This window comes from Necator americanus, chromosome X, assembly GCF_031761385.1.
Source record: "Necator americanus strain Aroian chromosome X, whole genome shotgun sequence".
In the NCBI taxonomy this organism is placed as follows: domain Eukaryota; kingdom Metazoa; phylum Nematoda; class Chromadorea; order Rhabditida; family Ancylostomatidae; genus Necator; species Necator americanus.
The window spans coordinates 34,336,469-34,363,147 of record NC_087376.1 but is presented as its reverse complement, the minus strand read 5'-3'; the positions used below and the strand labels follow the sequence as shown (position 1 = coordinate 34,363,147).

General features: G+C 39.6%; 1 protein-coding gene across 5 annotated transcripts in view; it reads right to left on the bottom strand.

Moving 5' to 3' along the window:
• Window positions 1-23,519, bottom strand: part of RB195_026297 (uncharacterized protein) — a gene marked incomplete at both ends in the record, with an annotated part of 30,382 nt that extends 6,863 nt beyond the window's left edge. For 3 of the 5 annotated variants that reach the window (XM_064214787.1, XM_064214785.1, XM_064214783.1), the window contains 16 exons: window positions 1,192-1,444; window positions 1,510-1,566; window positions 7,268-7,381; window positions 13,053-13,186; window positions 19,232-19,301; window positions 19,523-19,641; window positions 19,867-19,929; window positions 20,025-20,060; window positions 20,140-20,190; window positions 20,766-20,831; window positions 20,908-20,955; window positions 22,893-22,922; window positions 23,000-23,035; window positions 23,112-23,192; window positions 23,322-23,393; window positions 23,478-23,519. In XM_064214787.1, the coding sequence (XP_064070664.1) occupies window positions 1,192-1,444; window positions 1,510-1,566; window positions 7,268-7,381; window positions 13,053-13,186; window positions 19,232-19,301; window positions 19,523-19,641; window positions 19,867-19,929; window positions 20,025-20,060; window positions 20,140-20,190; window positions 20,766-20,831; window positions 20,908-20,955; window positions 22,893-22,922; window positions 23,000-23,035; window positions 23,112-23,192; window positions 23,322-23,393; window positions 23,478-23,519 (1,272 nt within the window). Of the gene's footprint in view, window positions 1-1,191; window positions 1,445-1,509; window positions 1,567-7,267; window positions 7,382-13,052; window positions 13,187-19,231; window positions 19,302-19,522; window positions 19,642-19,866; window positions 19,930-20,024; window positions 20,061-20,139; window positions 20,191-20,762; window positions 20,832-20,889; window positions 20,956-22,892; window positions 22,923-22,999; window positions 23,036-23,111; window positions 23,193-23,321; window positions 23,394-23,477 lie in introns of all 5 variants that reach the window. The other 2 variants (XM_064214786.1, XM_064214784.1) reach the window with 2 other exon arrangements.
• Window positions 23,520-26,679: the final 3,160 nt, after the last annotated feature.

The window sequence follows — 26,679 nt, the reverse complement described above, 5'->3', positions numbered from 1 at the left end:
TCGGCAAATGTATTCTACAATCTACGGAGGAGATAACTGCCTTTTTGAAATACTTAACAAGCAAGTTCTATACGCATGTTACATTTTAAAATATGTGAAACTACAACAAATAGACAATGAAAATAAGCATGTTTATATTATTAATAGCCAAAAAAAGAAGGATTTTCACAATTAGGCGCCAGGATGGCATCACAGAAAATTCCTCGTTATGATGTGAAACCATCATGCTATATAATAACGGGCTTAGTTTGGCATGTGTGTGTGAAGAAATTCGAAAGGGGGGGGGGGGGAGGATGCGACGGGTCCAATGGTGTAGAATTGGTGTTCCTTGGTGCAGTAGTATCACGCAGTAACTTCGACAGGAAGAAAAACCATACTTCGAGTAATACTTTCAAATTGTGCCATATTATATTGGCATCGAAGGAGTGTTTGAAGCTGAAGTTTGAATATTCTCCAAGTTTAGAACTGACGCGTTTAGAAAGAAAACTATGAAATCTTTCGCCTTTATTTATAATAAAAAGAGGATAAGAGGAAGAAAGCATTGTTAGAACAACACAAATCTAATTTCAGATGATAATAAACTATTATTAGATTTCACGGACGTTCAGACTGGTATAAATATAACTGAGAAACAAATAAAAGGATACTGTGAAGAAACGCAAAAGTACAATTTGTCCCGCATCTAAACTGCAAGACAATCCAAACATTTTGAAACATTTGTAAAAGGTTGAGCTGAGATGGGAGATGAATAAGAGAATAGAAGTTTGCTGCTCAAAATTCTCAGAAAGACGTGGACCTTTTGAGGAAACGCAAATGATTAGATTTATATGAATTATTAATCAAATTTTCGCAATCAAAACACTGCACAAACATAACATCACGGTAGAATATTCAGATAGGCTTAGTCGTTGAAAAGATTGGTTTTGTCCTCAGCAATACTATTGGAACCCTCAAAACGACGCTTCTCGCATATTTTGTTAGGACAAACAGCGCCTGCTCGGCCACTGAGCAAAGCGCTGATGCTCTCTCAACGGCTTTTCGACAAACCATCCACCTCCCGTCAAACACTGACAACAATCAATAACGAACTTTATGAATCTTGCCTGACATCTTTAACTGCAAAGCGATCCTTGCACAACAATCACGGGACATGAAACTCAAGATGACAATAAACAGAGGAAGAAATTCTACCTGGTTTTCACTCATGGCTATGTGAGCATTACAGCGCCGTTGTAATTCGGCTGGATTGTTGGAAAGATCTTCAAGTCCATTATCCAAGTCGCTATGATGCTGATCGTCTCGATCTGATCGCCAATCTTCGCGAAAACCACGTCGATCATTGGAGTCGTTCCAAGCATGTCGGCCACGGTCGCGGTCGTCGCCGCGATCACCGTCATCATCATGACGCCGCTTTCGACGCGAGCTAATCTCCGGAGATCGATTCCTAAATAATCAAAGATAGGAATAAGCCAGCATTCCGTAGGGGAAGAAGGTAAGTAACTTCACAACCTGCTACTCGAGTTTTCTCTCTCCGTTCGGCTGAGGAGCAGCAATTCCGACCCAGGTCTGAAACTGACTTGCTCTTACGACCTTTTCAACATTCCAACACACAAAACCAAGAAAAACAGAAACATCTAGTATGACAGAAAGCGCAAAATTGTACGACGCGAATCCCCGCAGGCACGCAGAAATCGAGAGAAGCTCGGACTTGTTAACTGGTCCGGCGTACTGCATAGTCTGCTACGGTACAGTACCACATTTTGAGTTAAAGTGCCTGATAAAATATGCGATGCAACACCTGAACGAGGGGATGGAGCAACATGTTCAGCAGTGTTGTAAGTGTTGTAGAGAGCGGTGGTGAGGAGCGGAGCATAGGTAGGAAGAGCGCAGAATATTACCTTAGAGAATGATGGGTTTCTCCTTCTACATCGTGTAGAGTTGGACACAACTCACTCCTACGGGTAACAGACGATGCTCATCAAGGATAGGTGTAGTCCGTAGACTATATCTTTCAGCAGTGATCTATTTCATAATTTTTTGCGCTTTTGCTGCAAACCACTTAGCAATCGTGGATTGGGGATATGAAAAAAAAAACAAAAAAAAACGAAAGAAAGCGAAAACTGTGGGAATATTTCATTACGGATACGAACATATCGTGAAACGTCCTTTCACGTTAGCAATTATCGAGATTGCTGATATTGACCTATTTTTGTTGTGTGAATGGTGAAAAGGTAACAGCTAATGTTTTTTTTTTCATTCACTGACCAAATTTTTTACGGATGGTAAGAAACTTTCCTATGTTCTGAAGTACTTTATAGAATTCCAAGCTAATCTATAGGAGGACTCTTTTTTGGCTTGATACTTAGGCTTCTTTTAAACACGTTTACTTTTCCATACTAAAGTCTGTCTTTGAAAAATAGTGGTAGTTGTGCAAAAGGCCTACAGCTCGCGTTGGCCAAAAAATGTTGGGCAGACTGTCAAGCTATTATTCAGCTATTGGGAAAGTTGGCTAGATGTTTTCAACTAATCTGCTCTGTTTAGCATCTTAAATTTACAAAAATCGATTCACAAAGATAGAGCATGTGAGAAAAAAAACTGCGACCACATCGCGTTGTGATCCACAGGAAGCAGCATCTTATATAAAGAAAAAAAGGAGAAAAATGGTAGCAAAAAAAAATCTTTGGAACTATGATGATGATCTATTCGTGTTGAACTCAAAATTGCGTTCAAAGTTGAAACAGAATGGATGGTAGATAGGTACACGTCTTGAGTAGCAGAAGAATAACTGAGCAAGGCCAAACGGAGGCCAGGCGGCATCGACGATATCAGAGATGTCTTATCACTCCGCAAAGAAGAAACAAGCTTCTCGTCTCTATTTAAATGCGTTTGCTATTGTCAGAGAACACTGAAAACAATTTTTAAACCAATGGGGTTTTTTTTTTCGTATGTAACTACTATCCCATCGTAGAGCAGTCTTAGCACTTTGCAAATGGTTTAAAGGAAAGAAAATACAAAAAACGTTTCTGAGTGCCGAAAGAAGCGGAAAAAAAGACCAAAAAGAAAGAGAAAGAAGTAGAAGAATGTGCGAAGAAAGACGAATCGTCGGGAATTAAATCAAGGAATGTACTACGTAGAATTATAAATAATGCAAGATGACTTCTCCAAAAACGAGGGACAGAATAATGTTGATGATGGTTGTGAAAAACGAATTACCGGCAGAATAGACAAGAACGGAGCGAAGGATTAAAACGGTAAACTAAGTAGAGTATTAACAGTGTGTTGCTATCCACAAATATAACAACTTTTGCTCAGCTTACAATCCTTTAGGAAGTGTTTCAAACGAAATCTATAAAAAATCGCACACGGAAAATACAAGTACTAAGTATCCAGATACGTGTGCGAAAGTCAGGTACCAACTTATCAATCCCGGAGGTATGAAAAGCTTTGTAGGTCCAGGGCGATTTCGAACTATCGACTAGTAGTTGCAGCGGACCCTTATGCTAAGTTACACCACCCATAATTTCAAAATCGAACGTACTACAACAATTGGAAATAATGAGGATGTAAACGAAATACGAATACTATATATGAATGAAAAAAAATAACAACCGACTTGAATAGCGACTTCTTGGATGGAAGAATGGTACTGCTTGAAATAAGAAATAACAATATAAGAAGAAACAATCAACAACAATAAATAATAGTAGCAATATCTGCACATATTTATTTTAACGGGCGCAGACTATAGGCATCTTGTTACATGGAAGTATCGATCCGAGTATCAACTTTATCGATCCTGGCTTACTTTTAATCTAGGCGGAGTAGGAATTTGGCAAATTCAGTACTAACATATGATGATTACGAGTTTGACACTTAAAAATATTGACACATTTTTTTAACCCTAAGATGCAATTAAACCCTGTCCATTGCGGTTTCCGCATACTCTGACCACGAAAACGGCATCCAACTCAGAGAGGGAGAGAGAGAGTACTGATTTGATTGAATTACTGCCTTCCCTTTAACACTTTTCTACTAGTGAAACCTCACGAAGGTTTTTGCATATGCTGTGGATATTGTAATTACTACAATTACAATATGCGAGACAAGATACCTAATTTGTATTTATACGTACGCCACTGCAAAACCGTTATGCGAAACAGAACACTACTTTGGAAATCCCTTAAAAACTCCATGTCATAAAAACTGAGAAAGTTGGCGTTTCGTGGGAAATGATCATTTTTAGATAAAGCTGGGTCTGCTGGCCAGTCAATTGAAACCGTCGGAGACTTGTTTGGGGTTAGAGGCAGAGAAGGTTCCTTCCTTTTTCCGTATGAGACCATTACATTTCTAACTATTGGTGTTGGTCCAATTCCCAAGATATGTAAAAATGACATCTCTGGAAAACTTCCTGAATCTCAGGCACCATCGCTGCAACTTTTTCTGCACCAACCCTGTCAGCTTTTTGTCAAGCTTTATTTTTTTAATCGAACAAACAAGATGAAGTATGTCACAATTAGCGCACCCTCGGCTTTCTCCTCAAACGAACACTTTCTCTTGTTTGTAAGAACTATAAGTAGCTCGAAATCGTGGTTCGATTTTACTTATAAATCCACTCCATCCCAGAAAATTCCCATCGCATAATGGAGACCTGAAAAATCCACCCGTGAGGACACAACCACTGCACTTGTCATTCAGTAACGAACTTTTATATCCGCAGAGTTAAATGGACAATAACTTGGTTAGGATGTTTCCGAGGTGATTCCGTGAACGAATACTGAGTTTTGGGTAATCCAGACATTATCGAATAAAGATTAGGGAAACATGCACTAGCAAGTGGAAAGAGATGTGAAACAGATCGAGGCCACCAGCAAGAAAGAGAAGGCAAATTGCACACCTCACTACGAAGGAAGCTCACTAGTGGCAAACACGAGACATCTTCGGAACAAGGTGCGTAGAAAGTGATATGACATATGAGACATCTTCCTGCTGTAAACTTGCCGCTGCGCATAAGCTTTGTCTGCACAAGATATTGATAGTCTCATTGGTACGAAAACGACAGAAACGAAAGAGGACCTGTGCAGAGATCTGCGGATGAGGAAGAACCTGGTGGAGCAGTGACTGAAAGTTATGCGTCAGAACAGAAGTGATGTAAAGTGATCGCAGCAGTGGAAAGCGTAAATAACTCAGCAATCAGACAAGCCAACGAGTAAACCACATCGATCTTGTTTCACTGCAACCACTGACGAATGCGTTCTTCCTTCGCTGCAATTTCTTCGCGACTAAATCATTATCCCATTGCTTCAGAAAAAGTCGTCCTCATCACACTGGTACATCTAAGTGCAACGATCAAACACACTCCGTAAAACATTTAAAAATAAAAGGATAAACGAGCGAAATTTCTGTTTCTGATGATGGCTTTTAAACAGAAGCCAGTTCTTGATGTCGCAGGAGGAAACGACCTGCACTCAAAAGTGCTTCAAGAATAAATACACGGAAGAACCGTGGACCTGAGTATTAATGCAATACGAGACGTCGCGTAGTGTAAAATCACAAACAGAAGAAAAGATACCGGAATTTAGAAAAATTGGCGATAACTAGGCATTCGAACGGTAAAATGTCAATATACTGTATAAGAGTGAGACCTTCACGTCTCCCATTTCACTTGGGAGATAAAACATGAACAAATATAAGCATGTAACACACCATCTACCGAAAGTGAAAGACAAAACGACATGAGGGGGACAAATTGACGGAAGTGTGTGGAACTAGAAACGCAAGTCATTCGTGTTCAGCTTGAAAATCATCAGCGAGTAAGGTCTCACGCATGTATTGGCTTTTTAAAACAAAGTTTGAGAATAAAGATGAAACAGGGAACATGACTTAGTTGACTTAATCGGCAGACCTGCATTATCGCTTGACGCGGTTTTCCGCGTCTTTGCCGAAGCGTGTCGTCCTTCAACATAGGTCTGCCCACCCTTCTCTATCCGAGAGCTCCTACAGAATTCATCCTTTAGTCACTGTTCCATAGCCTGCGAGACTTGACATCTCGCGTGATCTGTCTGTCAACACCGACTGGCCCGATTACCCTCTGGTCGACAATGTCCGGCAGTTCAGGGTAACAAAGCGGAGAGTTCTTAGCTGATTCGACGCTTTATTTAGGTGTTTGACCTATTTGGGTTGGACTCTGGTGGTGTGCTGGACAACAACACCTTTTTTCAATATCTAAGTAACTTCCGCCATATAACTGAGCAGGTTATATAGCTTGCTCGTGCCCAAAGAGTATAATCAAATTTTCATTTGCATCTAATATAAGTATACAGCGAGCAACAGCTACCAGACTGGTATACGCCGTTCCTAGAGGGAAAGTAAGAGAAGGAATATGCAAAAATTATGTAACGACACTAACAGTGTTCAAGAAACTTTCTCTACTACACATAAATCTACATACTAGCTAATGGCACGCACATCAATAAGAACCTAACACTAATTTATGCCGAGAATAAAAACAACATTTTGTACTATTGCCGCAGAATTTACAGCTGCGTTACTCATCTATAACACAGCCAACCACTTTCCAGAAAAGAAAACAAATCCGTCAAAAATAAATTCAGATGAATCGGCAAGAGAAAACAGGAACTCTCAGCAAATCATGAATGTGACATGACTAGATTCTACAGCATTTCTGTGAGAATAAAAAAAGAGTATAAGTGTAAGAGGATGGAAAGCCATTGGATTCCGCCGTAAAACTACATATTTAAATCACGATTTCAAGTCCGTTTTTTGTGAACATAGATATAAAAGTGCGAAAATGAGCAGAAAAGCAAAAAAAAAAATTAATATTTCTCATATGTTAAAAAGACTACTAGAATACCACTAGAGTACTAGAATAAAACATATTGTACTACTGGGATGAAAAGCCACGAACCACCAACAAGGATGAATGAGTCACTTGAGAACTTGAGGGAAAAAAAAAACTATCTTTGGCTCTAGAGCAAGTACACCAGTAAAGTGGACGATGGGGTGTATTCTCAGTTCCAGGAGATCAATACCAAATTCTCTCAATCGTAAGAGGAATTTATCACAACATGAAAATTTCTTCCCGCTTTAAGGTAGCCCTTAGAAAGGGAAAACAAAAAGCTGCAGTTCAACACATCCAATTTCTGGTTTGACAAAAAAATCACGACTTTAGAATACAGAAACGCTGAGAAACGGGATATCGTTGGAAACATTACCTCCTTATTCTATGTAATCGACTAAAAACACTTACTCATCGAGAAACGAGCGAACGTTGCGCTTTGGTTGTGTTCCGTCCGACGTATTATCGTAGGGAGGAGTCGAAGGACCATGCGGTGGAGAAAGCGTGCGCAAAACGTCATCAATTCTGAAAATTTCTTTGCAAAAAAAAAGAGGAAAACCAGAAGGAAAGTTACACGGCGGACTTAAGCAAATCACGGGGAATAAAGCGCACTGTTCTATAGCATGAAAATATTATTTTTACGTATAGACATTGAACATAAACATATGAAACGCTCCACTCCAACTGGTAATTATTCTGCTAAGCATAACAATCGGAAGTACGATGTCATACAAAGTCGTTGCGCAGTTCTCTGCCAATAACAAATAAATCGCAAGCGCAGAAGTTAAGTGAGGAGAACAGCGTGATAATAAAGCAAAAAAAAAAAAAAAAAAAGAACTAAATGAGATCGCTGCAACAATATCACAATATTCACAAAACATTGTATACGCCATTGATTGAATAAACTATCATGAACCGATAAAACAGATGAATATTCCCTTCCACAGAAAATAAGTTACCTTCACTTAAATAATTATCTGCTAATGATAATAATAAGTAGTTTTATTATTAATAGTAAATAATAATTATTTCAACAATAACAATCAATAATAATTTAATATTTCTAAAATTTCGCCGATTCATTCCACAAAAATTGCAAAATATTTTCACATCATCGCAATCAAAACGAAGCCCATATCGATGAGGCTAATTTGTGATAAAATCCAAATGACTAGTGGCATCTTCGATTAAGGCATTAGAATGAATAGGTGGGAATGAATAGGCGTATTCCTCGAAAAAAAAGTACACAGTTATTAAACAAACTGAAGATGGGAAAACAAAAATGAGAGGAATACCCTTAACTCAGGAAATCAAAAACGTAGACGACATAACAACACATGCAGAATGAAGATGGAGGCTTTTAAACGATTCGAGTAATACAACAACATAGTAATTCGCGAGTTCTTTAAACTTGAATTGTGGATCTTATCCATCGGTACGGCAAACATCAGAACCATAAGTTACAGCTCAAAAACACTAGAAGATAACAAGCAAGCCAATAACTGCTTAATTCAAGAAGCAAGCGTAACTAATCCCCCATTTCGCCAACTATTTCACCAACGACTCTTGAAAAAACTCAATTTGATTTGCAATTGCCGAAAGGGTTTCTAAAAAGGACAAAAAACTGGGCGAAAAATAAAGAACGCCAACAAAAAATATGATGGCCAGAAAACAACGCAGAAACTTCAAAATTTTGTAGTCAGAGTCCTCTGAATTTTCTGGAAGACTTAGATATACAATCAAGAAGACGCCAGTTAGAAGTAGGTAAAAATCAAACGGACAATTAAAAAACACATCGAGAAGAAGGGAAACTCAATACGATGACAGAGAAAGCATTTTTTAAGAGAAACTAGTTAGTGAACCAGTCACGATGTCCAGCAGAAAGTAAAAATGAGAAGAAAATTAGGCACGTAAAATTACACAGGAGGTATGTATTATGTAAGACGTATTATGTAGCCGCATTAATCTTCAAAATTGTTGCATTGCAAAAAAGGCACCTTTGCTTTAATACAAATGTTCATCCTGCGAAGTTACAACATTTCTACCCTTCCTCCAGCGCCACGTGAAACGCATTTTACTGATGTCACTCACTGATCAATTCTTTGTCTAACAATAGAATACTTCTACTTGTTCGCTAGTCTACCATCAACTTCGTTTCTAACAAGCCTCCTCTACATTTCAGGCAGACCCGCGTTCCGAAAATCCGCTCATCCGATCCAAAAAGTAAAAAAAAGTATTCCAGTACACTTGAAAAACATTGATTATTTGTGAACCAAATTTGTCTGCGGCCCAAACGAAGCAGAAAACAAAGAGCAAAAGTTAAGCTTAATAAGAGACTACGGTTTCAATCTCCGTTCAACTGCAAGAGCGGTAGAAAAGGACCAAACAGATTGAGATTCTGTTGCAGATTTTTAAGCTTGCTCTTTAAGTATTAATTTGGTTTTTTTATTTCTTCTCTATCTGATCACAGTGAACAATATCAACAATCCAGTAACCCAACCTCTCATTTATGATGCTTACAAAAGAATATCCTTCGCTTCAGCTTCTGTAACGTTCCTACAACTGCAGCATCGAAAACGAAGCAACTGAATACGCCACAGATTTCAGCGAGCGGACAATGAACAGTTCTTTTGGTGTTCAAGGGAATAGAGTTCAAATCTGCGATCGTACTACACGTATGTTATGCCGTGATTTCACGGGGAATTCCTCAGTTCCCACGTTTAACAGCATTATTGTTGGCCGGTTAATTGACAGACATTGTAAAAATTGCAAACTCATAGAAGTTGTCGCTATGAAGTGTGCTAGTTTCCCTGAGTATCTTACCTGCTAAGTACAGCTTCACGAAGTCACAAAAACCGAAAAAAATTTTCGTGTTGTGCCTACAAATAGAGTGGACGAGATACGAGAGCGAAGTGGACCAGAGACAGCAACGTCAACAAATAGACGAGACGGCTAAGAATCTTAGACAAATGTTTAAAGAAAAGAAAAAGTTGCACAGCCGGCGGCAAGAGATAAACTTTGAAGGGAAATATCAAACGAAAAGATAGTCAGTAATGAACCGTTGTATTACACCATTTTTCTCGACAATAACTTTACCTGTTTGGTGTAAAAAGTAAAGCAAAAAAGCAAAAAACAACACAGCGAATAAAAAGAAACAAAAATGCTAGTGCTTTTCACGCTCGCCGCCCTAAGACGGCTGCAATGAAAGGTATAGTACGAAGAAGTAACTCAGTAGATAAGGCAATCATCAGAAAAAAAAAATGTTCGCGAAAGCGCAATGCATCTACCTCTTACCTATGGGATAACTAAAGGCTTGTTACTGGGAATTTTCGCGTAAAATCATAGTTCTAATGCACCATATTTGAGAGAAACCCTGGCGACATCGAAGAAGCCGCAGGATTTCGGAACTAAATCTCCACGAAAATGACTAAATATTCTTCCTGTGAGCAAGAACACGACAATTTAGAAAATCGCTGATTCGTTTTCATCTAAAAAAATGCGTCTATTGGAGTGCACATGATCCTTGCGGCTAGGAGGCACTAATTTTTAGCGAAGATGAGAAAGTGTGAAGTTTCTGGTGCATCTCAGTTTCGTGGAACTTAACTAAACTTGCTCTGGAAAGAATGTTCCAACTACAAATCTTTGGCATCACTTGCTTTAGTTGCGATCTCAGAGCAGAGAAAGAGGAATGTCGAAATTTTCCCTCGAAATTAATTGGAGTAGAAAAAGAGAAAGATAAGGTAAATAACACGCATCGCTAGCTCTTCATTGATCAGGGAAAAGCAGCGAAGCGAACACCATAGAAGTTCAGATTGGACAATAAAATAATGCAACACATAATTTCTTTAAAAAGACATAATTCCTAATTAGAGATGAGCAGATTATCTGTGATTATCTGTTATCGCCTATTTGTTTTACCGTTGTTGGTGTTGTTCTATTCTGTATGTTATAAGTTATTACGCTGGATAGACAAGATGAAAATACTCGGATTAGGTCCCTTCACTGCGTTGACTAGCTACTCCACGAGTATTTCTTAGGAATGAATTCTCATGAATACACGTCTTTTCCGGAAGAAGGACTATTACAAGTCAAGATAACTTTCACTTCAAACAGACTCATCCAAATTCCGAAAAACTACTGAATAAAGTTAATTATCCACCGTAGAATAAACAATAAAGCATGTACTTATCAGCAGCTACTGAGTTTTCTGGACGCAATACTGTTTCCAAAAGATGGAGGATCGTATGTGATCCACGAGGTTGACCGCAACTTTAAAGCTTCGAAAAAAATTGCTATCTTTAAAGCGTGACATTTTGCTGTTAGATCTTCGGAAGTTTTTTTTAAAGTCAAATTTAGATCTACACATGCTGTTCGTTTCGCTTACCACATTTGCGCAAATGCGTGACTATTTTGCACTCAGGCAAAAAGTATAGTGCGCCTGTGATGCAGTTTCTGCTCAGTGATAAGAAGACATCGGCGAACCACCTTAGAGCACACTCTACCCCTAACTGCTTGATATTCATTAATATTGTCAATAATTAATATTGTCGAAAATCTGCAGGAGTCTCCTTACACGCAGTTCGCTGCGGTACGCCCAATTTCAAACGCAGAATGGGTTTTTTCCCAAAAGTGGCGATGGAAGATCGATTAGAAATATAGGACGTAGGAAGGCGTAGGGGTATTTCTAAACATGCTACAATTACCTCATCCTTTTTTCGACTATTTACATGTAACTTTGACGACCTAGAATAGCAGAACACGGTTACTTTGACTGATTTGATTTGATCATCCAAAACAATCCAATTTACAAATATTTACACGTAATTCTACTATTCGACAGTGACAATGGGACGACCATAGATTCGATACTGGAAACACCTCAAAAGCAGAAATAGCAAAATGAAAAAATTTGCGTATTGGACATAGCATGAGATTCATACAGCACTACCTTCTTTCCAACTATTTACACGTAATTTTAATTCTTACAACTAACACTGATCTCCCTAGAGTGTTCATTTTATGTGGATTTTGTTAGGTCCAAAAAAAAGATTAATAAATTCGCTCGGAGAGTATCTTTAGAACAAATTGCAAAGGTATTTGATAGAAGATGGGTAACTCCATAAAACAGTTGATGTTTTTTGGAACCATGGTGTCTTTTTGAAATTTGGACTGACACCAGACAGGAGTTTTGTCGAGATTTCCATGTTTTTTTTTCGGCTACCCTTTGGAAAAATGGAACATCCCTGAACAGTAGTATTAAGATTCTGATACAAAATCTTCATCTACAAAAATCCAGAGGTATCTTGTAAAGGAAAAAAACCAATACTCATAGGGGTAGAACTCTGGAATAAAAGGATAAGAGGATAGAGGGTCCTATGAGGATGCGTGTAAGTGTTGGACTTCGATTTACGTTTGAGGTTTTCGAACGCGCGGGCAGCCCTACAATGACTTGCGGGGCGAGTCAATGCGTCAAGTCAATGTTTTTATCGCCCCAGACAACTCTGGTACCGATCAGTCTATAAACCAATGAGGGATGAAAGGCTTGATTGGCACCAGGACGGTTTCGAAACATCGATCGATCGTGCAGTAAGAGCCGAATCTCTTACCAACTGCGTTACACTCGCTCCTTGTGTGGTAATAGAGGGCAATACTCTCCTTCCACCCCCCCCCCCACCAAAAAAAAAAACTTCTAATACTTCTATTTTTTGTTTGGAATTTAGCTGGAAAGGCTTGAACATTTTGCGCGCTTTTCGAATCTTTCCCATCCAGATTTTGAGAGATCTAAATCACCAGGGGAAGAGGAACTTTATATAGAGCCGTTCTCTTACAGAGAGAAAACTTGCTAATACAACTAAGAATATAACAATACACAAATAAGAAAAATTCTATGGAACTACATCATATTTTGTGCAACAGCCTAAGTTTCACCTCGACAAAGGAAGGGGGAGAAATGGGAGACAGAAGTCAGGAAGGGAAATTGTCTACTATCTGTCCATATTATAAGAACTAAACCTTAGAGAAGCTTGACACCATACACTAAAGAAAAGTCGATGAGAACGATTAGTAGAACTTATTCTTCTAGGAAATGATGACGTTTGGAGAGGATATCGAGTGATAAATTTTCGCCGTCGAAAAGAAAGAATAGACAATAACTCGAGGCAAATACACCAAGAAAGAGCGAAAATGATAAACCTACCTTTCTTTCATCTTGTATTTTGTAGGGAAGTTTAATTTTTTGAGATTTTCGAGTCTGGTTCGACGGTCGTCTCTAGGAGGAGTTGACGGTGGGGCAGGAGGTGAACGAGAGACTTCCCATTCTCGACCACCGCCCTAGAAACAGGGAATTAAAATGACAAAAAAATGCTCACAAGGCTGGCGCGCTCCAATCGAACTCATTGTAGGAGATAAAATAGTAAAAAATAAAATAAAATAGTGGGTCGAAACGCTCGAAACCGTATCTTCAGGGCCGTTTTCTACTGCGATTAGGAAGAAATGAACGGAATCACCCTTCTCTCAATAATCTACAATCCCGTAAACAAATACTCCACCAGAAATCCGTACCACTCCAGATTGGTGGAGTGATGCCTTTAATCCAATAGATCTTCAAAGCTACATACAAAATAATCTATTCATTCAAATGTAATCTGGTAGCAATTGTAATACAATGTAACCAAAATCAAGCTTGTTGATGGGATACGACTCCTTCAAAAACAACTCCCTTCCCCGGAAAATATGAAAAGAGAAAGGTCAAACAAAGGCGGCAATAAAACCTCATGAGTTCGATCTCTCACAGGATAAAATTTTTGCAGGAAAGAAAAAACGTGGAACTACAACTAAAGGGTGAATCAATTAATGTTTTGCTGTTCAACACTTTATAATAAATTCAATGACGTTTAATGGTGGAAAACGCTAACTGTGTGGAGATTGGTAAATTTCGTTAAAGATCGTTAATATTAAATTACTATGCTAGGACAGCAAGAGGAGAACAATAATAGCGACATCGTGAGAAGAGCATTTGAGAAATACTTCTGACCTAGGAAAAGAAAAAAGAAACTTAGAAGCACGCGGAAGTCTAGAAAGTAACATTTTTCTAGTATTTTGTAGAAGGTTTGCTCTACAGAATACTAAAACTACTACTTTTAAAACCTACTAATTTTTCTTGCCTTTTTAGGGGTGGAGAGGGCGTAGCACGGTAAAAGGTTGCGTTCTGATTGCACTATCGATCGGTAGTTCGAAACTGCCTTGGTGCCAACCAAGTCCTCCACCCTTCTGGGTACCAGACTTGTTTGGGAGAACAAAAACACTGAGCTGATCACCGGCTGGCCTCCGCAAGCCATTGTAAGGTTACATTCGCGTTCCTGAACTTCGAACTATTCTAAACTGAAGTTGCATCCCCATATGGATTGGTCGATACAGTCCATTTTATGCACTTAATACTACTTTTTGGAATCTAGATGGGATACATACGAGGAAATTAGTACTTCCCCATGTGTATCCCATCTAAATTTTGGACAAACAGGGAAAATATGTGAAGTAAGGAATTTAGATACTGATAGGGAAAATGGTTGGAAAATTGTTGAAAATGGAAAAAGGGAGATGGTTCCATAAACTAAATTTGTCCGCCCCAGATAGTCTTGTTCTCTCAAAATCCTCTTGCCTCTTCACTGGAAAAAGCGTAAAATTCTTAACTTTTCTATCTAAATTCAAAAAAAAACGAAAAGGTATGAAAAAAAAACTAATTTGAACATTCTGTAAGGCGAAACTTCTCCTACAAAAAAAAACTTGCAGAAGTCTTTCTAAAAATGCTCTTCTCACCGAGTTATTAAGGATCTTCAAAACCCGACAACATCCACAAAATCCTAGCGATTTCGATAATTGAATGTTACTAAACGTACAAGTAAATTGTTGAAGAAAATGTATGATTGAGTTATTAAGTTGTCAGGTGCGGTCCTAGCTTTCTTTCCTCTTTTGGGAATTTTGGTGCCTCTGCGCGGATCGAACTCTCGAGATCCCATTGTTGCTTGCGCGTGTGGGGAACACATGGTCTATTCTCTTTTTTTTTCAAATCACCAAGATAGTGTATCACTCGAGCTCCCTTGAAACTTCCCCATCCACTCTTTTCCTCCGCTCCCTCTTCCTCCCTTTACTCTCTCCTTTATCTACTCGATATGAAACAAGCATTTGATTACCACTCCTCGACAATATAAACGAATGCAAAATTTGCTGCAGTAACCAGTGATCACACAGCTAATCTTTTTATTGATCTTAAGGCGAACAAAATACTAAATAATTTGTTTTTTTTTTTGGCTCAATAGAGAAGAAGCCGAAAGTCAAAGTAACGCATACAGTGGTCCACAATAGTGTAATTGTGTAGAATTTTTTTCTTCTCGAGCTTTTGCTCCGATTTTCATTCCCCTTTGGTTAGATGGAGCCACATATCAATTTCGGTTAAAAGGACAGAAACTGCAGGAAGAAAATTGCGCAATTTCAGACTTACCGAAAAAAGCGCGGACAAAAGTTCAGCAATTTTCCAGCTCATGTATTCCGTCGTGTTCTCGTTTGCATTGGTTTTGCCTCTCTTGTTGGGCTTTTCTCATGTTGTACATCTCAGGTTTTTTTTTGTTTTAAATGCGGGTGGAAGGCAGAAAACTGTTCTAGGTGTGTATAAACTGAATATCGAAGATGTTTCTTCGGATGCAAGGCAGAAACATGTTGTTTTCAGTTGAAATGTTCATCCGGGTACTGTTACTAGAATGTGTCAATATTACGAGAAGTAGAAAATTATTGTGGACAATTCCTTGTACTTCTGGAAGTCCCCGATCACAGGAAACTAACGATGACAAGATTCCTAGAGGACTTTATAGCAATGCACGTCTAATCAGTCAATGTTCGAAAAGATCTGACCAAATTTCCAAAGACTTTCATGAGCCTTCCGGGACCGTGTAAAATCATTCACATGTTAGCGAGTTTTTGTTTGCTAGAAGACTCTGTGAGAAGCAGTTGGTTTCCGAGAAAAATAGGATGAGACGAGTAGCATTTGCAAAAATCGCACTTGCATTGAACGGCACATGATTGGGTACGCGTGCTATCCAGTGATTAGTACAAGTTTATTTTGCTCGGAAGTGATGAACAGACTTATGTCCTATGCCCAATCAACACTAGATTCAAATCTAAATGTCAACCTCGTGGTTCGAATGAATCCTGCTCGGTTCAATAGAAGTGTAACTTTTGTAAATGCTACTCTCCATCCTGTTTTTCACGGGAACCAACGGTTTATCACAGAAACTTCTAATGAATGAACCTTTCTTTTTGCGTTCATTGTAGGTGCGGCTTTCGCAAATGTTACTCAAATCATCCTGCTCTTCAAGGAACACGGTTGTTTAAAGGATCATCTACCAAGCAGTGCGCGAGCACATGAGCGATGTTGGAAGGTCCTGCTAAACACACGAAATCTCTAAAGTTTGCTAGTCCTATTTGAGTATCAACTTGTTGGATGTGGGATGCCGAAAACCTCCCTAAGAATGGTGATGTCAGTTTTTTCCGCAGTTTTTCTTCCGTCGGCCACTTCTAGAGATCTCCACGATAACTTTTTGTGATGAATAATGTGATAGGACAGTACTTTTAGCCATGGGTTAAGGAGAGCATATAAACTTTTATGACCATGTTCACCTATTTTTGCAAGGCAGTAAAAGTGACTAATTCTTTGATTATGCAGGTGGATTGAGAGCTTTTGTTTAGTGCACGCACAAACCAAGAACTCGTATTCTCCTTCGAATAATTTCTTCTGAAGCTTTCCAAATATGGACTACCTTTTTCTTGCAGAACTCCAGAAAAAACTGAGAAACTGTGATCTATGATTTTTCTCTCCCAATGTCCTTTATGACTACTTTTTCTCCAAATTTTACTAATGCAACATGTTTAAGAATAACAATTACGTTCCAAAATTTCGCTGCGGAGTAAACATGTTATGAAGTTCGGAAGCTTAACTAAAACAGGACAAAAAAAGTGCGAAATTTTGATATACGTTTCATTTTTGCATTAGATTGAATCCTTGCCTGTAATTTTTGTTTTTTTTTCTTCTTCAGTATTTGCATGAAACGTTCTTTGTTATCGCTGATGATGTTTCTATATTGATTATGTTTCCATCTTCGTTCCGTGTGTGGTTGTGTCTTTTTTTTGTTGTTAAAAATTAGAAAGTTTCCATTGTTGCAGTTCTCATGTTGTTGCCAAAACAAAACTTCGGAGGGGGCGCCCTCAGCTACATCTTTCGCAATGTTATATAGCAAGTACGTTCCTACAGCCTATTCTCAAATGGCTGCAGTTAGTATAATAGTATTTAGTATAAGCAGGGGCACTGCGAGCAGGCAGCACCCAAAGTCGTATCCGCGGTCCCATGTATATATATATATATATATATATATATATATATATAATATCACATTTGATTATACGCTTTGGACACTTACAAGCTCTATAACTTGCACAGTTATACCAACCCAAATAGGTTAAATAACTAAAGGAAGCGTCGAATCAACTAGCATGGTAACAACTCTACGTTTCGTTACCCTGAACTGCAGGACATTGTCGACTTGAGGGTAATCAGGACAGTCGGTGTTGACAGACAGATCACGCGAGATGTCAAGTCTCGCAGGCTATAGAACAGTGACTAATGGATGGATTCTGTACGAACTTTCGGATAGAGAAGGCTGAGCAGAGCTTTGTTGAAGGACAAAAAACGACTTCGGCAAAGACTCAGAAAGCAGCGTTAAGCGATATTACAACCTCGCCGATCAGATCAATAAATAAATATATGTATATAAAGACTAACTACTGTCAATAGGGGCGGGTGTAGTGTAGCGGAGTAAATAACAAAATATCTTTGGATGACTATTGAAATGGGAATGTAACCATCACCTTCCCAGTTCCTGTGGTAAACAGATCAACTTCAATCAACTTTATCTAAATCTGAACCGCTTGGGAATGTAAAGCTAGGGAATACCTTGGTGTAAAACTAACGAAAGTTCTTTAGACAAGCGAGAGCAACTCGAAAATGTGGAACACGAAAACCACCCCTATCAGTATCAAAAACAACAGAATAGCTATTATTCGAGTTTACTGACTGACACCAGCAAATAAAGGTATAGTAGGGTCAAAATGACACGAAGCAAAGTGCAGTTGCATGAACGGCTACGTTCGAAGTAGCGCGGTAAAGCGTAGTGGTTAGAATCACGAGAGGACCGTTGCTACTACCATCCATCGCTGAAGCCCGTAATGACCCCACGTCGATTCCAACCGCCATCATCACTGAGCCGCATCGACCGCAGCCGCCTACGCATAAGCACCGTGTTTCAAGTCTTTTGACCCGACCATAGTGTCACGAAATTAGCGTAGCGTAGCGTGGAAACCATATGAGGAACGCTTGTTCCTACGAAATACGTTAGAACGCGCCAGTTTTCTCGCCAGTTCATTCGTTGTTTTCACGTGGATAAGTTGCTGAGCAGACTTCACTGATTCTCAAGTGCTCGGATGCGGCGTGTGCACAAAGGTGGCACGTTCCAACTTACCTCGTAAGAAAGAACACCATTTCCTACTGCGTTTTTAGTACGATTACGAGAAATTGGAACATCCCACGCTCATATTCGTAACCTCCACCTCGAACTCTGACGTTTCCATAGAGGTTCCCACACTACGGCAATTTTGTGATGTACTGCTCTTGATTATAGTTGGAATTGCACCTCTAACTAGGATCTGATGCAGCAGCATTCAATCAATCACTCGGAAATTCTCAAGCTTCATGAGTTTACAAAAGCAGAACTAGCGCACCACTGGCTAGGGAATAAGCCACCTTTTACGATAATGAAAAAGAAAAGTTATCGTACTTAGAGAAAACTTATGCCGAAATCAAGGATATCATGTATAAAACAACCAGTAGCTTTCCCTTTTTCTTCTTAAATGAACTTTTTTTGTCCACCCTGGTATGTTCACTAGGTGAATTTCAACGATATGGATAAAAACTACTACGGTGGTAAAAAGAAGAAAAAGCAAGATTAAACCAATCTCACAATATCCACAGCGAAAGCAACGAACTGTACACAAGTATTTCTAGTACAAGTGAACATGAGAGGTAAGATAAAACATGTGAGAAAAAACTTAGAAACAGTTAGCACTGAGGAAAAACACGCCCTACTCCTATTAATTCGAAAAAACGAACCAGGTATCAATACTTTTACCGAAATCATTTAACAGCTAAAGTGAAGAGGGTCACTTCGACAACCACCCTAAAATGATGGGAGCCGGAGCAGCACGCAGCGCTCAATTATCGCATGTGTGGTTTCAACAATTAGGGATAATATATAATTGATTTTAGGAACTTACGCTATATATGAAACTTTCTCCAGGAGGTGGAGACTCAGGTGGTATTGATGATGCTCGTCCAGTTCCACTGCTGGAAAATTTAGCAAACACTCAAACATAATACATAACCTATCGAATTTGCATCCGGGAAAATGCAATGAGGAAAAATTAAGACATAGTGAAAAAGCAAGACAGTTTGAGACAACTGTGGGAGTTGTGAACGTATGTTTTGAAATCATACGGCAGCAGTTCTCAGTAAAGGAAGAAAGGAAATGGAGCTCTAGTACGACATCTGTCCAGTACTCGACTCACCGAAAACTATCGCAGTCTACAAGTTGGTCCAGCTCCTTATTTGGGCGACCTTTTGGCAGCTGATCCATTTCATCGTCACTGACCTCACATAAATGATTGTTTGCCGCCATGGATGTACCCTGTGAGGACTAAGAATAACGACACACAGAACAATGCGAAGTAAAATTATCTAGAACAACGGCGTTGTCCACAAAATGGTCCTCTGAGAAATATGCAAAACAACAATTTTTCTCTTTCTGCAAAACCTAACATTTAAAGCCTTATGGGCCCATGACAAATACACTAATAAAACAAAATGTTGCACGCATAGCTTTTGAATGAACTGTAAAACCATGTCAACATACTGTGAGTGGAGGAACGCCATCGAGGGAGTCATTTAAGGGAGCATCCGGGACGTCTCCGGCATTCTAACAATGGAGAAAAATGAGGTATCCTCATGGACTATGAAGGCACAAAACTTAGGAAAAAGTACGTTCAGAAGTAGCCGTAGAGAAAAACTAACCTCAGTATCCACTTCCACAACTTCTATGGCCACATCCTACAAGAATGTGCAAAAATATTATTTAAATAGTGATACGAAGAAATCTCTGTAGGCAGTGAATAGGAAAAGAAATCACCTCAGAATCTGCAATCCCAACATTTTTTGATCCTTGTGCGTTTGGAGTAGCCTTCAAGAAAAACTGATCATTCCATGCACGAGAAATAAATAGAATAAGTATAGAGAAGAGGGAAAATCAAAAATGGAAACTGTCAAGGTTTTTGTTGAGCAGCCACTTTGGTCACTGTTAATACTCTAGCTTCGTCAAGTTTAAGCTTCTAAAACACAACGAAAGGGAAACATATGTAAAAAGACTAGTTCAAGCCATCATTTCATAGCAAGACAAAAAGAGAATATCGAGATAGTAAGTCCATAGCAAAGAGAGCTATAACAAACAACATCTGAGAGTCAAAGTTACCTCGGAATGTTAGGGTTAATTAAAAATTGAGAAATTGAAAATACCATACTGGACACACTTTGTAGTACGACTTTCTCAAGTATTTCCACAGAAAAAAGCCAAATATTAAAAATTTGATGAAGGGGAGAATACAGATAGTGGTCCAACACACATAAAATCACCCAGTGCGACACCAGCAAATTTCTTATTCTCTTTAACACGAATAGTAACCACCTTCTAACGAGTGCTTCATCGATAAACTTACGGAAAAAAAATAAGAAAGGATGACTGGAAAATGTAACTACTACCTCGCACGCAGCTGTTTCGGAGAAATTAGTCCCCCCTTGAAGTTCGGTTGGAACTTCGCCATTTACCTAGAAACACAGGGAAAACAAAACAAAAGCGATGAAATAACGTTAAAACCAAACATACTGTTCTAGTATAACCTACGGAGTCGTTTGAACCGTCCTCTGTTAACATGACGGGAACGTCGTATGTCTGAAATTAAGAAATTCAAAAAAGCGGTCACAATTAAAAACAATTTTTTTTTCTTTAGAAAGAAAAACAGAAGAGGACAGAAAATGAAACAACCACAACCTCTCGAATAGCACGTCTCAGAGATCGTTCGTAAATGCTGGAAAATTGGGTGGGAATGTCATCGTCATACTTAACCATGATCTTTGTTAGGTTGATTATGCCATGAACCTTTTTTTCCTTTTTCAGAGTGAAAAATGCACAAGGAAACAGAAAGTTAGAACAACATATGTCAGAGGAATGTTATAGAAGAGTCAAAGCGACATGAAGCATAGTGCAGTTGCGTAAGCGGTTGCGTTCGAAGACGTGCAGTGGAGCGTAGCGATTACGATCAAGTGAGGACCCCTGCCACAACGTTCATTGCTGCAGTTCACGACGGTCCCACCTCGACTACAACCGCTATCTCCACCGCAGCGCCTCAAGCGCAACCGCTTACGCAACTGCACCGTGCTTCATGTCGTTTTGGCTCGACTATATATGCAGTTCCATGGAGAATTACTCACTCTGGAAGAGTCCTGGTCGGAATTTGGAGAAAATGTAGTTGGGCGTGAGGGGCCACTCAGTAGCGCCCTTATTTCCGGACGCTCTATCTTACTTTTCTCTGTTAGTAACTTTAGCTTACATGTCAAAGATCCTCTAAGACTAATGCTTAGGCCGACTGATTTAGTTATTCAGAAATAGGACGCCACTGAGTGCCTCCCTCCAACTATAATTTACGCAAATGATCGTGAGGATAAGGCCGGTAAAGCTGCTCTTGAGATTTGTGTTGTACATGGAAGGCATCCAATGAAGGATGAAAATCAAAAACAAAAAGAAACATTAAAAAAACCTGGACAATATTCACAAAACGAAAAAGCACAGGAAAAACCAATAAGGGGCATACAAAATCACTGTTGCATGGAAGGAAGATGTTGAAATCGATGGGAAGAAAAGCAATAGAAAGTCTAGTTGGGTCAAAACGACATGAAACACGGTGCAGTTGCGTAAGCGGTTGCGCTCGAAGCGCCTCGGTGAAGAGAGCGGTTGGAATCGAGGTGGGGCCATCGCCAACTGCAGCAATGAACGGTGGCACCAAGGTCCTATCGTGATCCTAACCTCTACGCTTTACCGCGCTACTAAACGTTCTCTTTTCTTGGTATGTCGGCATATTTCTGTCTACATTTTCTAATAGTGCGCCAGCGAGGTGTTTAGATGGAACCATTTATTTGCCTAACGTTTCGGCTTTCTCGCCGTTTTCAGAGGCCCAAATAGAGGTTGACTGAAACAATCCTACGTTTATTCCGTCAAGCGTCACACCATCCTGGGTCAGTGTTTCGATAATCATTCAAGGAAGGGAAAACGGAAACCATATGCATTGAAATAGTCAGGCAAAGAAAGGGTCCCATGAAACCAAAACCTCGCGGGCACACTATTAGAAAATATACCGCTGACTATTTTATTTCCAAAATCGGAACAAAAAAATTCTCCTCCAACCGCGAAAATTGGGATGGGTCCGAGTGCGATCCGTTTCCGGGGTCAAAATTCCCATTTTTGAAGCGGCTAGCACTACTTTCAAGCATTGCTCCTTCCCCACACACAGCATCTATCTCATTTTCAGCTACATTATCGATCAGATTAAATACTAAACATAAATGGTCTTGCAAATGCTAATTTTCGTCCACTTGGAACTCGTGAACAAAATTTTAAATATCAGAGTGGGCTTATCTACCAGAGTGGAAAAGTCCCCTTCGGACGATAAAAAACACTTCGTGAACATTTTCTATTTTTACGCGCATTTTCGTCATTAAAAAAGCCTATGACCTTCTCGTCAACAAAATAATTCGAGTTCTAAGTCAGAGACGAAACAAAATAGGTAAGCATACACATTACAGATAACTACTTGGTGTAAAAGGGCCGCTTACCGCAGAAGAGCCCAAGGCATCTGTAGTGTCCTAAATTAACACATATTCTTGAGCACAATCTATCCTTCTGCAATATATAAAGGAATAAGACTCCAATCGTAACTAACCGTAAAAGAGGTGGATGCTGCAACTGCATTACGTGTCTGCAATAAGAATGACTGAACAGCGAATCGAAGTGAATATTCCAAAAGACATGCAAAGGTAATGAATCGTATATACCTGAATATTCTCAGAAAAAATGGGCAGCTCGGTCTGTTCCTCTAACGGAAAACTTGACCCAAGTCCTGTACACCCACCATTCTAAGAAAAAAAAGGAAGCAGTGACATATCATTAGTTTTTTCAAAGTCAAAATTGAGTGAATTGAAAAGCATAGTCCTGATAAAACAAGGAACAAGAAGGCCTTCAGAAAAAGGAGCTTCTGAACTAACTCTAGAAGGATCCGAGGCTGTACGAGTAAGACCGGTTTTGCTGTCAACAAGACCAAGCGAATCCTCGCCGCTCTTGAATGAAAAAAGTGTAAAAAGTGGTACAAACATCACTGACATACAAAACACATGAGCATAGCAAGCATAAATTACACTCACCTCCGTGAAGAAGAATTGCGCCTTTGAGGGCTCGTCGCCCATACGAGATACTGAAATTCCCTGAGCTTACTGAGCAGTGATACAAGGGAAACGTCGTACAGCAACAACCACTACTTCTTACAAGTCCAAACTCTTCCCGTAAGAGGGCTAATAATTACTTTAGCTCAGGGCCTTTAAACGCCACTAAACTAGCTAGGAAGGCCTACGCTAAAAAATTTTGGAAACTGTACAAGTTGCGTGAACAGCAAAAATGCAAGCCAGGGGAACACGCGTTGCGACACGTCCCGCTACTGCCGCGAATGAAGTAGGTAGGATGGTCCGAGAACGAAGACTGACGACGGTAATTGGATCAGGAGAAACGCATTGCTGATGGGAACCACACCGGTGGGCGATCAATCACAGCTGGCTAGGCCAAGGATGTGTTTGGTACGGGTTTTGTTGGCGTTTGCGGAACGTTTAAAAGTTGATCTGCTTCGATTTGTTTGATCCCATAGGATAGTATTTCGAGATTAGGAGCATAGTGAAGGCAATCGTTCGATTTTATTCGTAAGCACTGCTAGTTTGGTTAATTCGAATGTTGATCTCATAGAACTTGATATGGAAGGTGAAAAGTCGCACAGGTTTGCAGGTTATCTATGTTGGTAAATTAATAGAGCGCAGAAACTAACTACTGAGCTCGAACACCGTAAGGTCGAGTTTACCTTTGACTGCGTCTAATAGTTACATAGATCCACTGTTTTGCTGAGAAGTTGTATACTTACTTAGTTAATTTCACTCAGAAATACTTCTTGGTTTTTCATAGTCTAAAACGCATGCTTTGTTTGTCACAGCTGATGTTTGCTTCTGATGGTCTTATTGCAATTTCTTGCGCAAAGTGTTTGTTGTCAGTCAGGGATTTTATTTCATTGTTCGAAAGAAAAAACTCCTTCGATAGATACATCTCCTAATTAGGCTTCTACAATCTCCCCTTCGATCTTCATTGTATATTGGACCGTTCCGGTATCCTAGTTCCCTTTCTTCTTGCTACAGTTTACTATTGCTTGTTCGGTTCATAGTGCTCTGTGCCCTCTATCCCCTTTTAATTGTTGGACAGTGACCCAGCACGTTTGGAAAAGCGAGTAACTTGTTGTAGTTGCTCTAGCGCACATTTTTTAAAGCAAAGTACTTTGTTCGTGTACAAGAAGGAAATACAATTGCTGCTAGTGAGGGCGAATAGTTCTCTGTGCTAAGGTGGTTGGGTGGAGCCACTCTGCCGAGCTATGATTGAAATGCGCTCCCGTACTCGTAGCACGCTTCTGCGGCGCGCAAAAACGTCCATAGAGCACAGAAACTGCTCTCATCATTAAACCGTTGCATTGGCATAGTGGCTGCTGCTGCTAACTTGTTGCCCACTCACGATTTAGCTCTGGTGGGTGGGTGTAGAGAGGGTCCCGGCGGATTTTTGAGCATGTCCCGATCATGGCTCGGCAGAGCAATTAGCGATGGTGCGTATCCTAAAGAAACTCACCTTTGTTGCTACCTAAATAGCTGACTCTGCTTTCCTACCGTTAATTATAAGCTGCACCACCCGCTAGGATATAATTTACGAGTCACTAAATTGTTTTGGAGAATCAGACACATCCACTAGAAATTTGTGATGTGAGGTGAACTTGTAACCGTACCAGAAGCAGGAGAAATCCTCAAGTGAATTATGAGAGAAGGATGTGTCCAACAGCTTCAAACTACGTACATTGAAATTATCGATAAAAATGGAACACCCCAACTTTCAAAAGTGCCGGAGATGAGAATTATCGTTATCCTGTAGCTTCCATGCTTTTTGTAGCCTAACTCATTTCCGGATAAAGAGACCTCCTGTATCTCTGAAATCTTGGGAGAAAAATAGTTCATTTGATAGGATTTCTAGACCTCCTGAAGGTTATATCTAGACAAAACTCGCTACCGGTTCTTTTATTAAAACACCACACAAAATGACATGCATTTTTAACTATATTTTTCTCTAACTTACTCAGTAATTCCGACAACCTACACCACTCTACTTTACATATTTTCTTATAACTGTGTAGTTCTTTGCGTCTGTACGGTCAGAAGAATATCCAGGACGTTTGCGTCTCTATGAACGACTGGATCTTGACCTGGTCGAGGTATGTTCGCGTTTCGCCCAGCATACCCAGTGGATATGTAATGTCTCGGAGGCATTCTCCAAGAATCCGCCGGGAACCCCTTTACCGTTTCACCAATAGCCAGGTCATTAGTGAAAGTGAACAGCTGACACAGTCGGGGTTCTAAAACTTAAGCGTTAGTCCTAAAGGACCCATGGTATGTTGGCTAAAGCTGCTAAGAAAGAAAAAAAAACGAAGGCATAGCTGGAACTACTACTGCCTTTACCTTACCAAACCTTCGAAACAAGGTTACCAAAAGTGAATAGCTAACTAATATCATGTATTATTTTTAAAGAAAAAAAAAGAATCGAAAATGGCTTCCATAGCAAACCACGATCACCAGTCATGCATTCAACAACTTTTATTCACACATTTTCGATTTGTATTCACGAGTTGGTTGCCCTAAAGAGGGAATCCGCCATGATCATCTTTACACCCCCGGCTATTGATGTACTATAGCCTTTTCTAATGATTTTCTGCTTTTCAAATTGGAAAGCCATTTCTCAGTTAAGAACGATTTTTCCGTTCTATGGACGATTCTGCGCGCCGTAAGGATGCGTTACGAGTACGCGAGCGTAGTTCGATCCTATCGTGACAGAATGGCCCCACTCCTTAGCGACTACCTTAGCACCAGTTCTCTTTAAATGAATGATATTAGTCGTAGTATGTTATTCTGAAACAGCTTTGCTTTCGGAAATGTCGGAGAGGACCTTTTATTACTTTCTTTTTCTTTTTTGTCACAGTTGTTCATCATCCTACTCTTTCTTTTCCTCGTCGTTGTTAGCATTCCTCACAATCCCCACTAGACTGATTTGTGCAATTAGGTGTAGTGCAATAAACAGTTGGGATCAAACTGGAATGGCGGATGAAAAGCATCGACGACATCAATGTTTTCTTTCATAAACGAAATGGGATGTCATGCTCAAAAACGCGTTCTGTTGTTTGGGTGCACCATCACCGCAGATCATTCGGTTACATGGATTATTCGCAAAATCAAGAACCTGGAATTCGAAAAATAGAAAGTTCTATTTCGGCTATTTGCA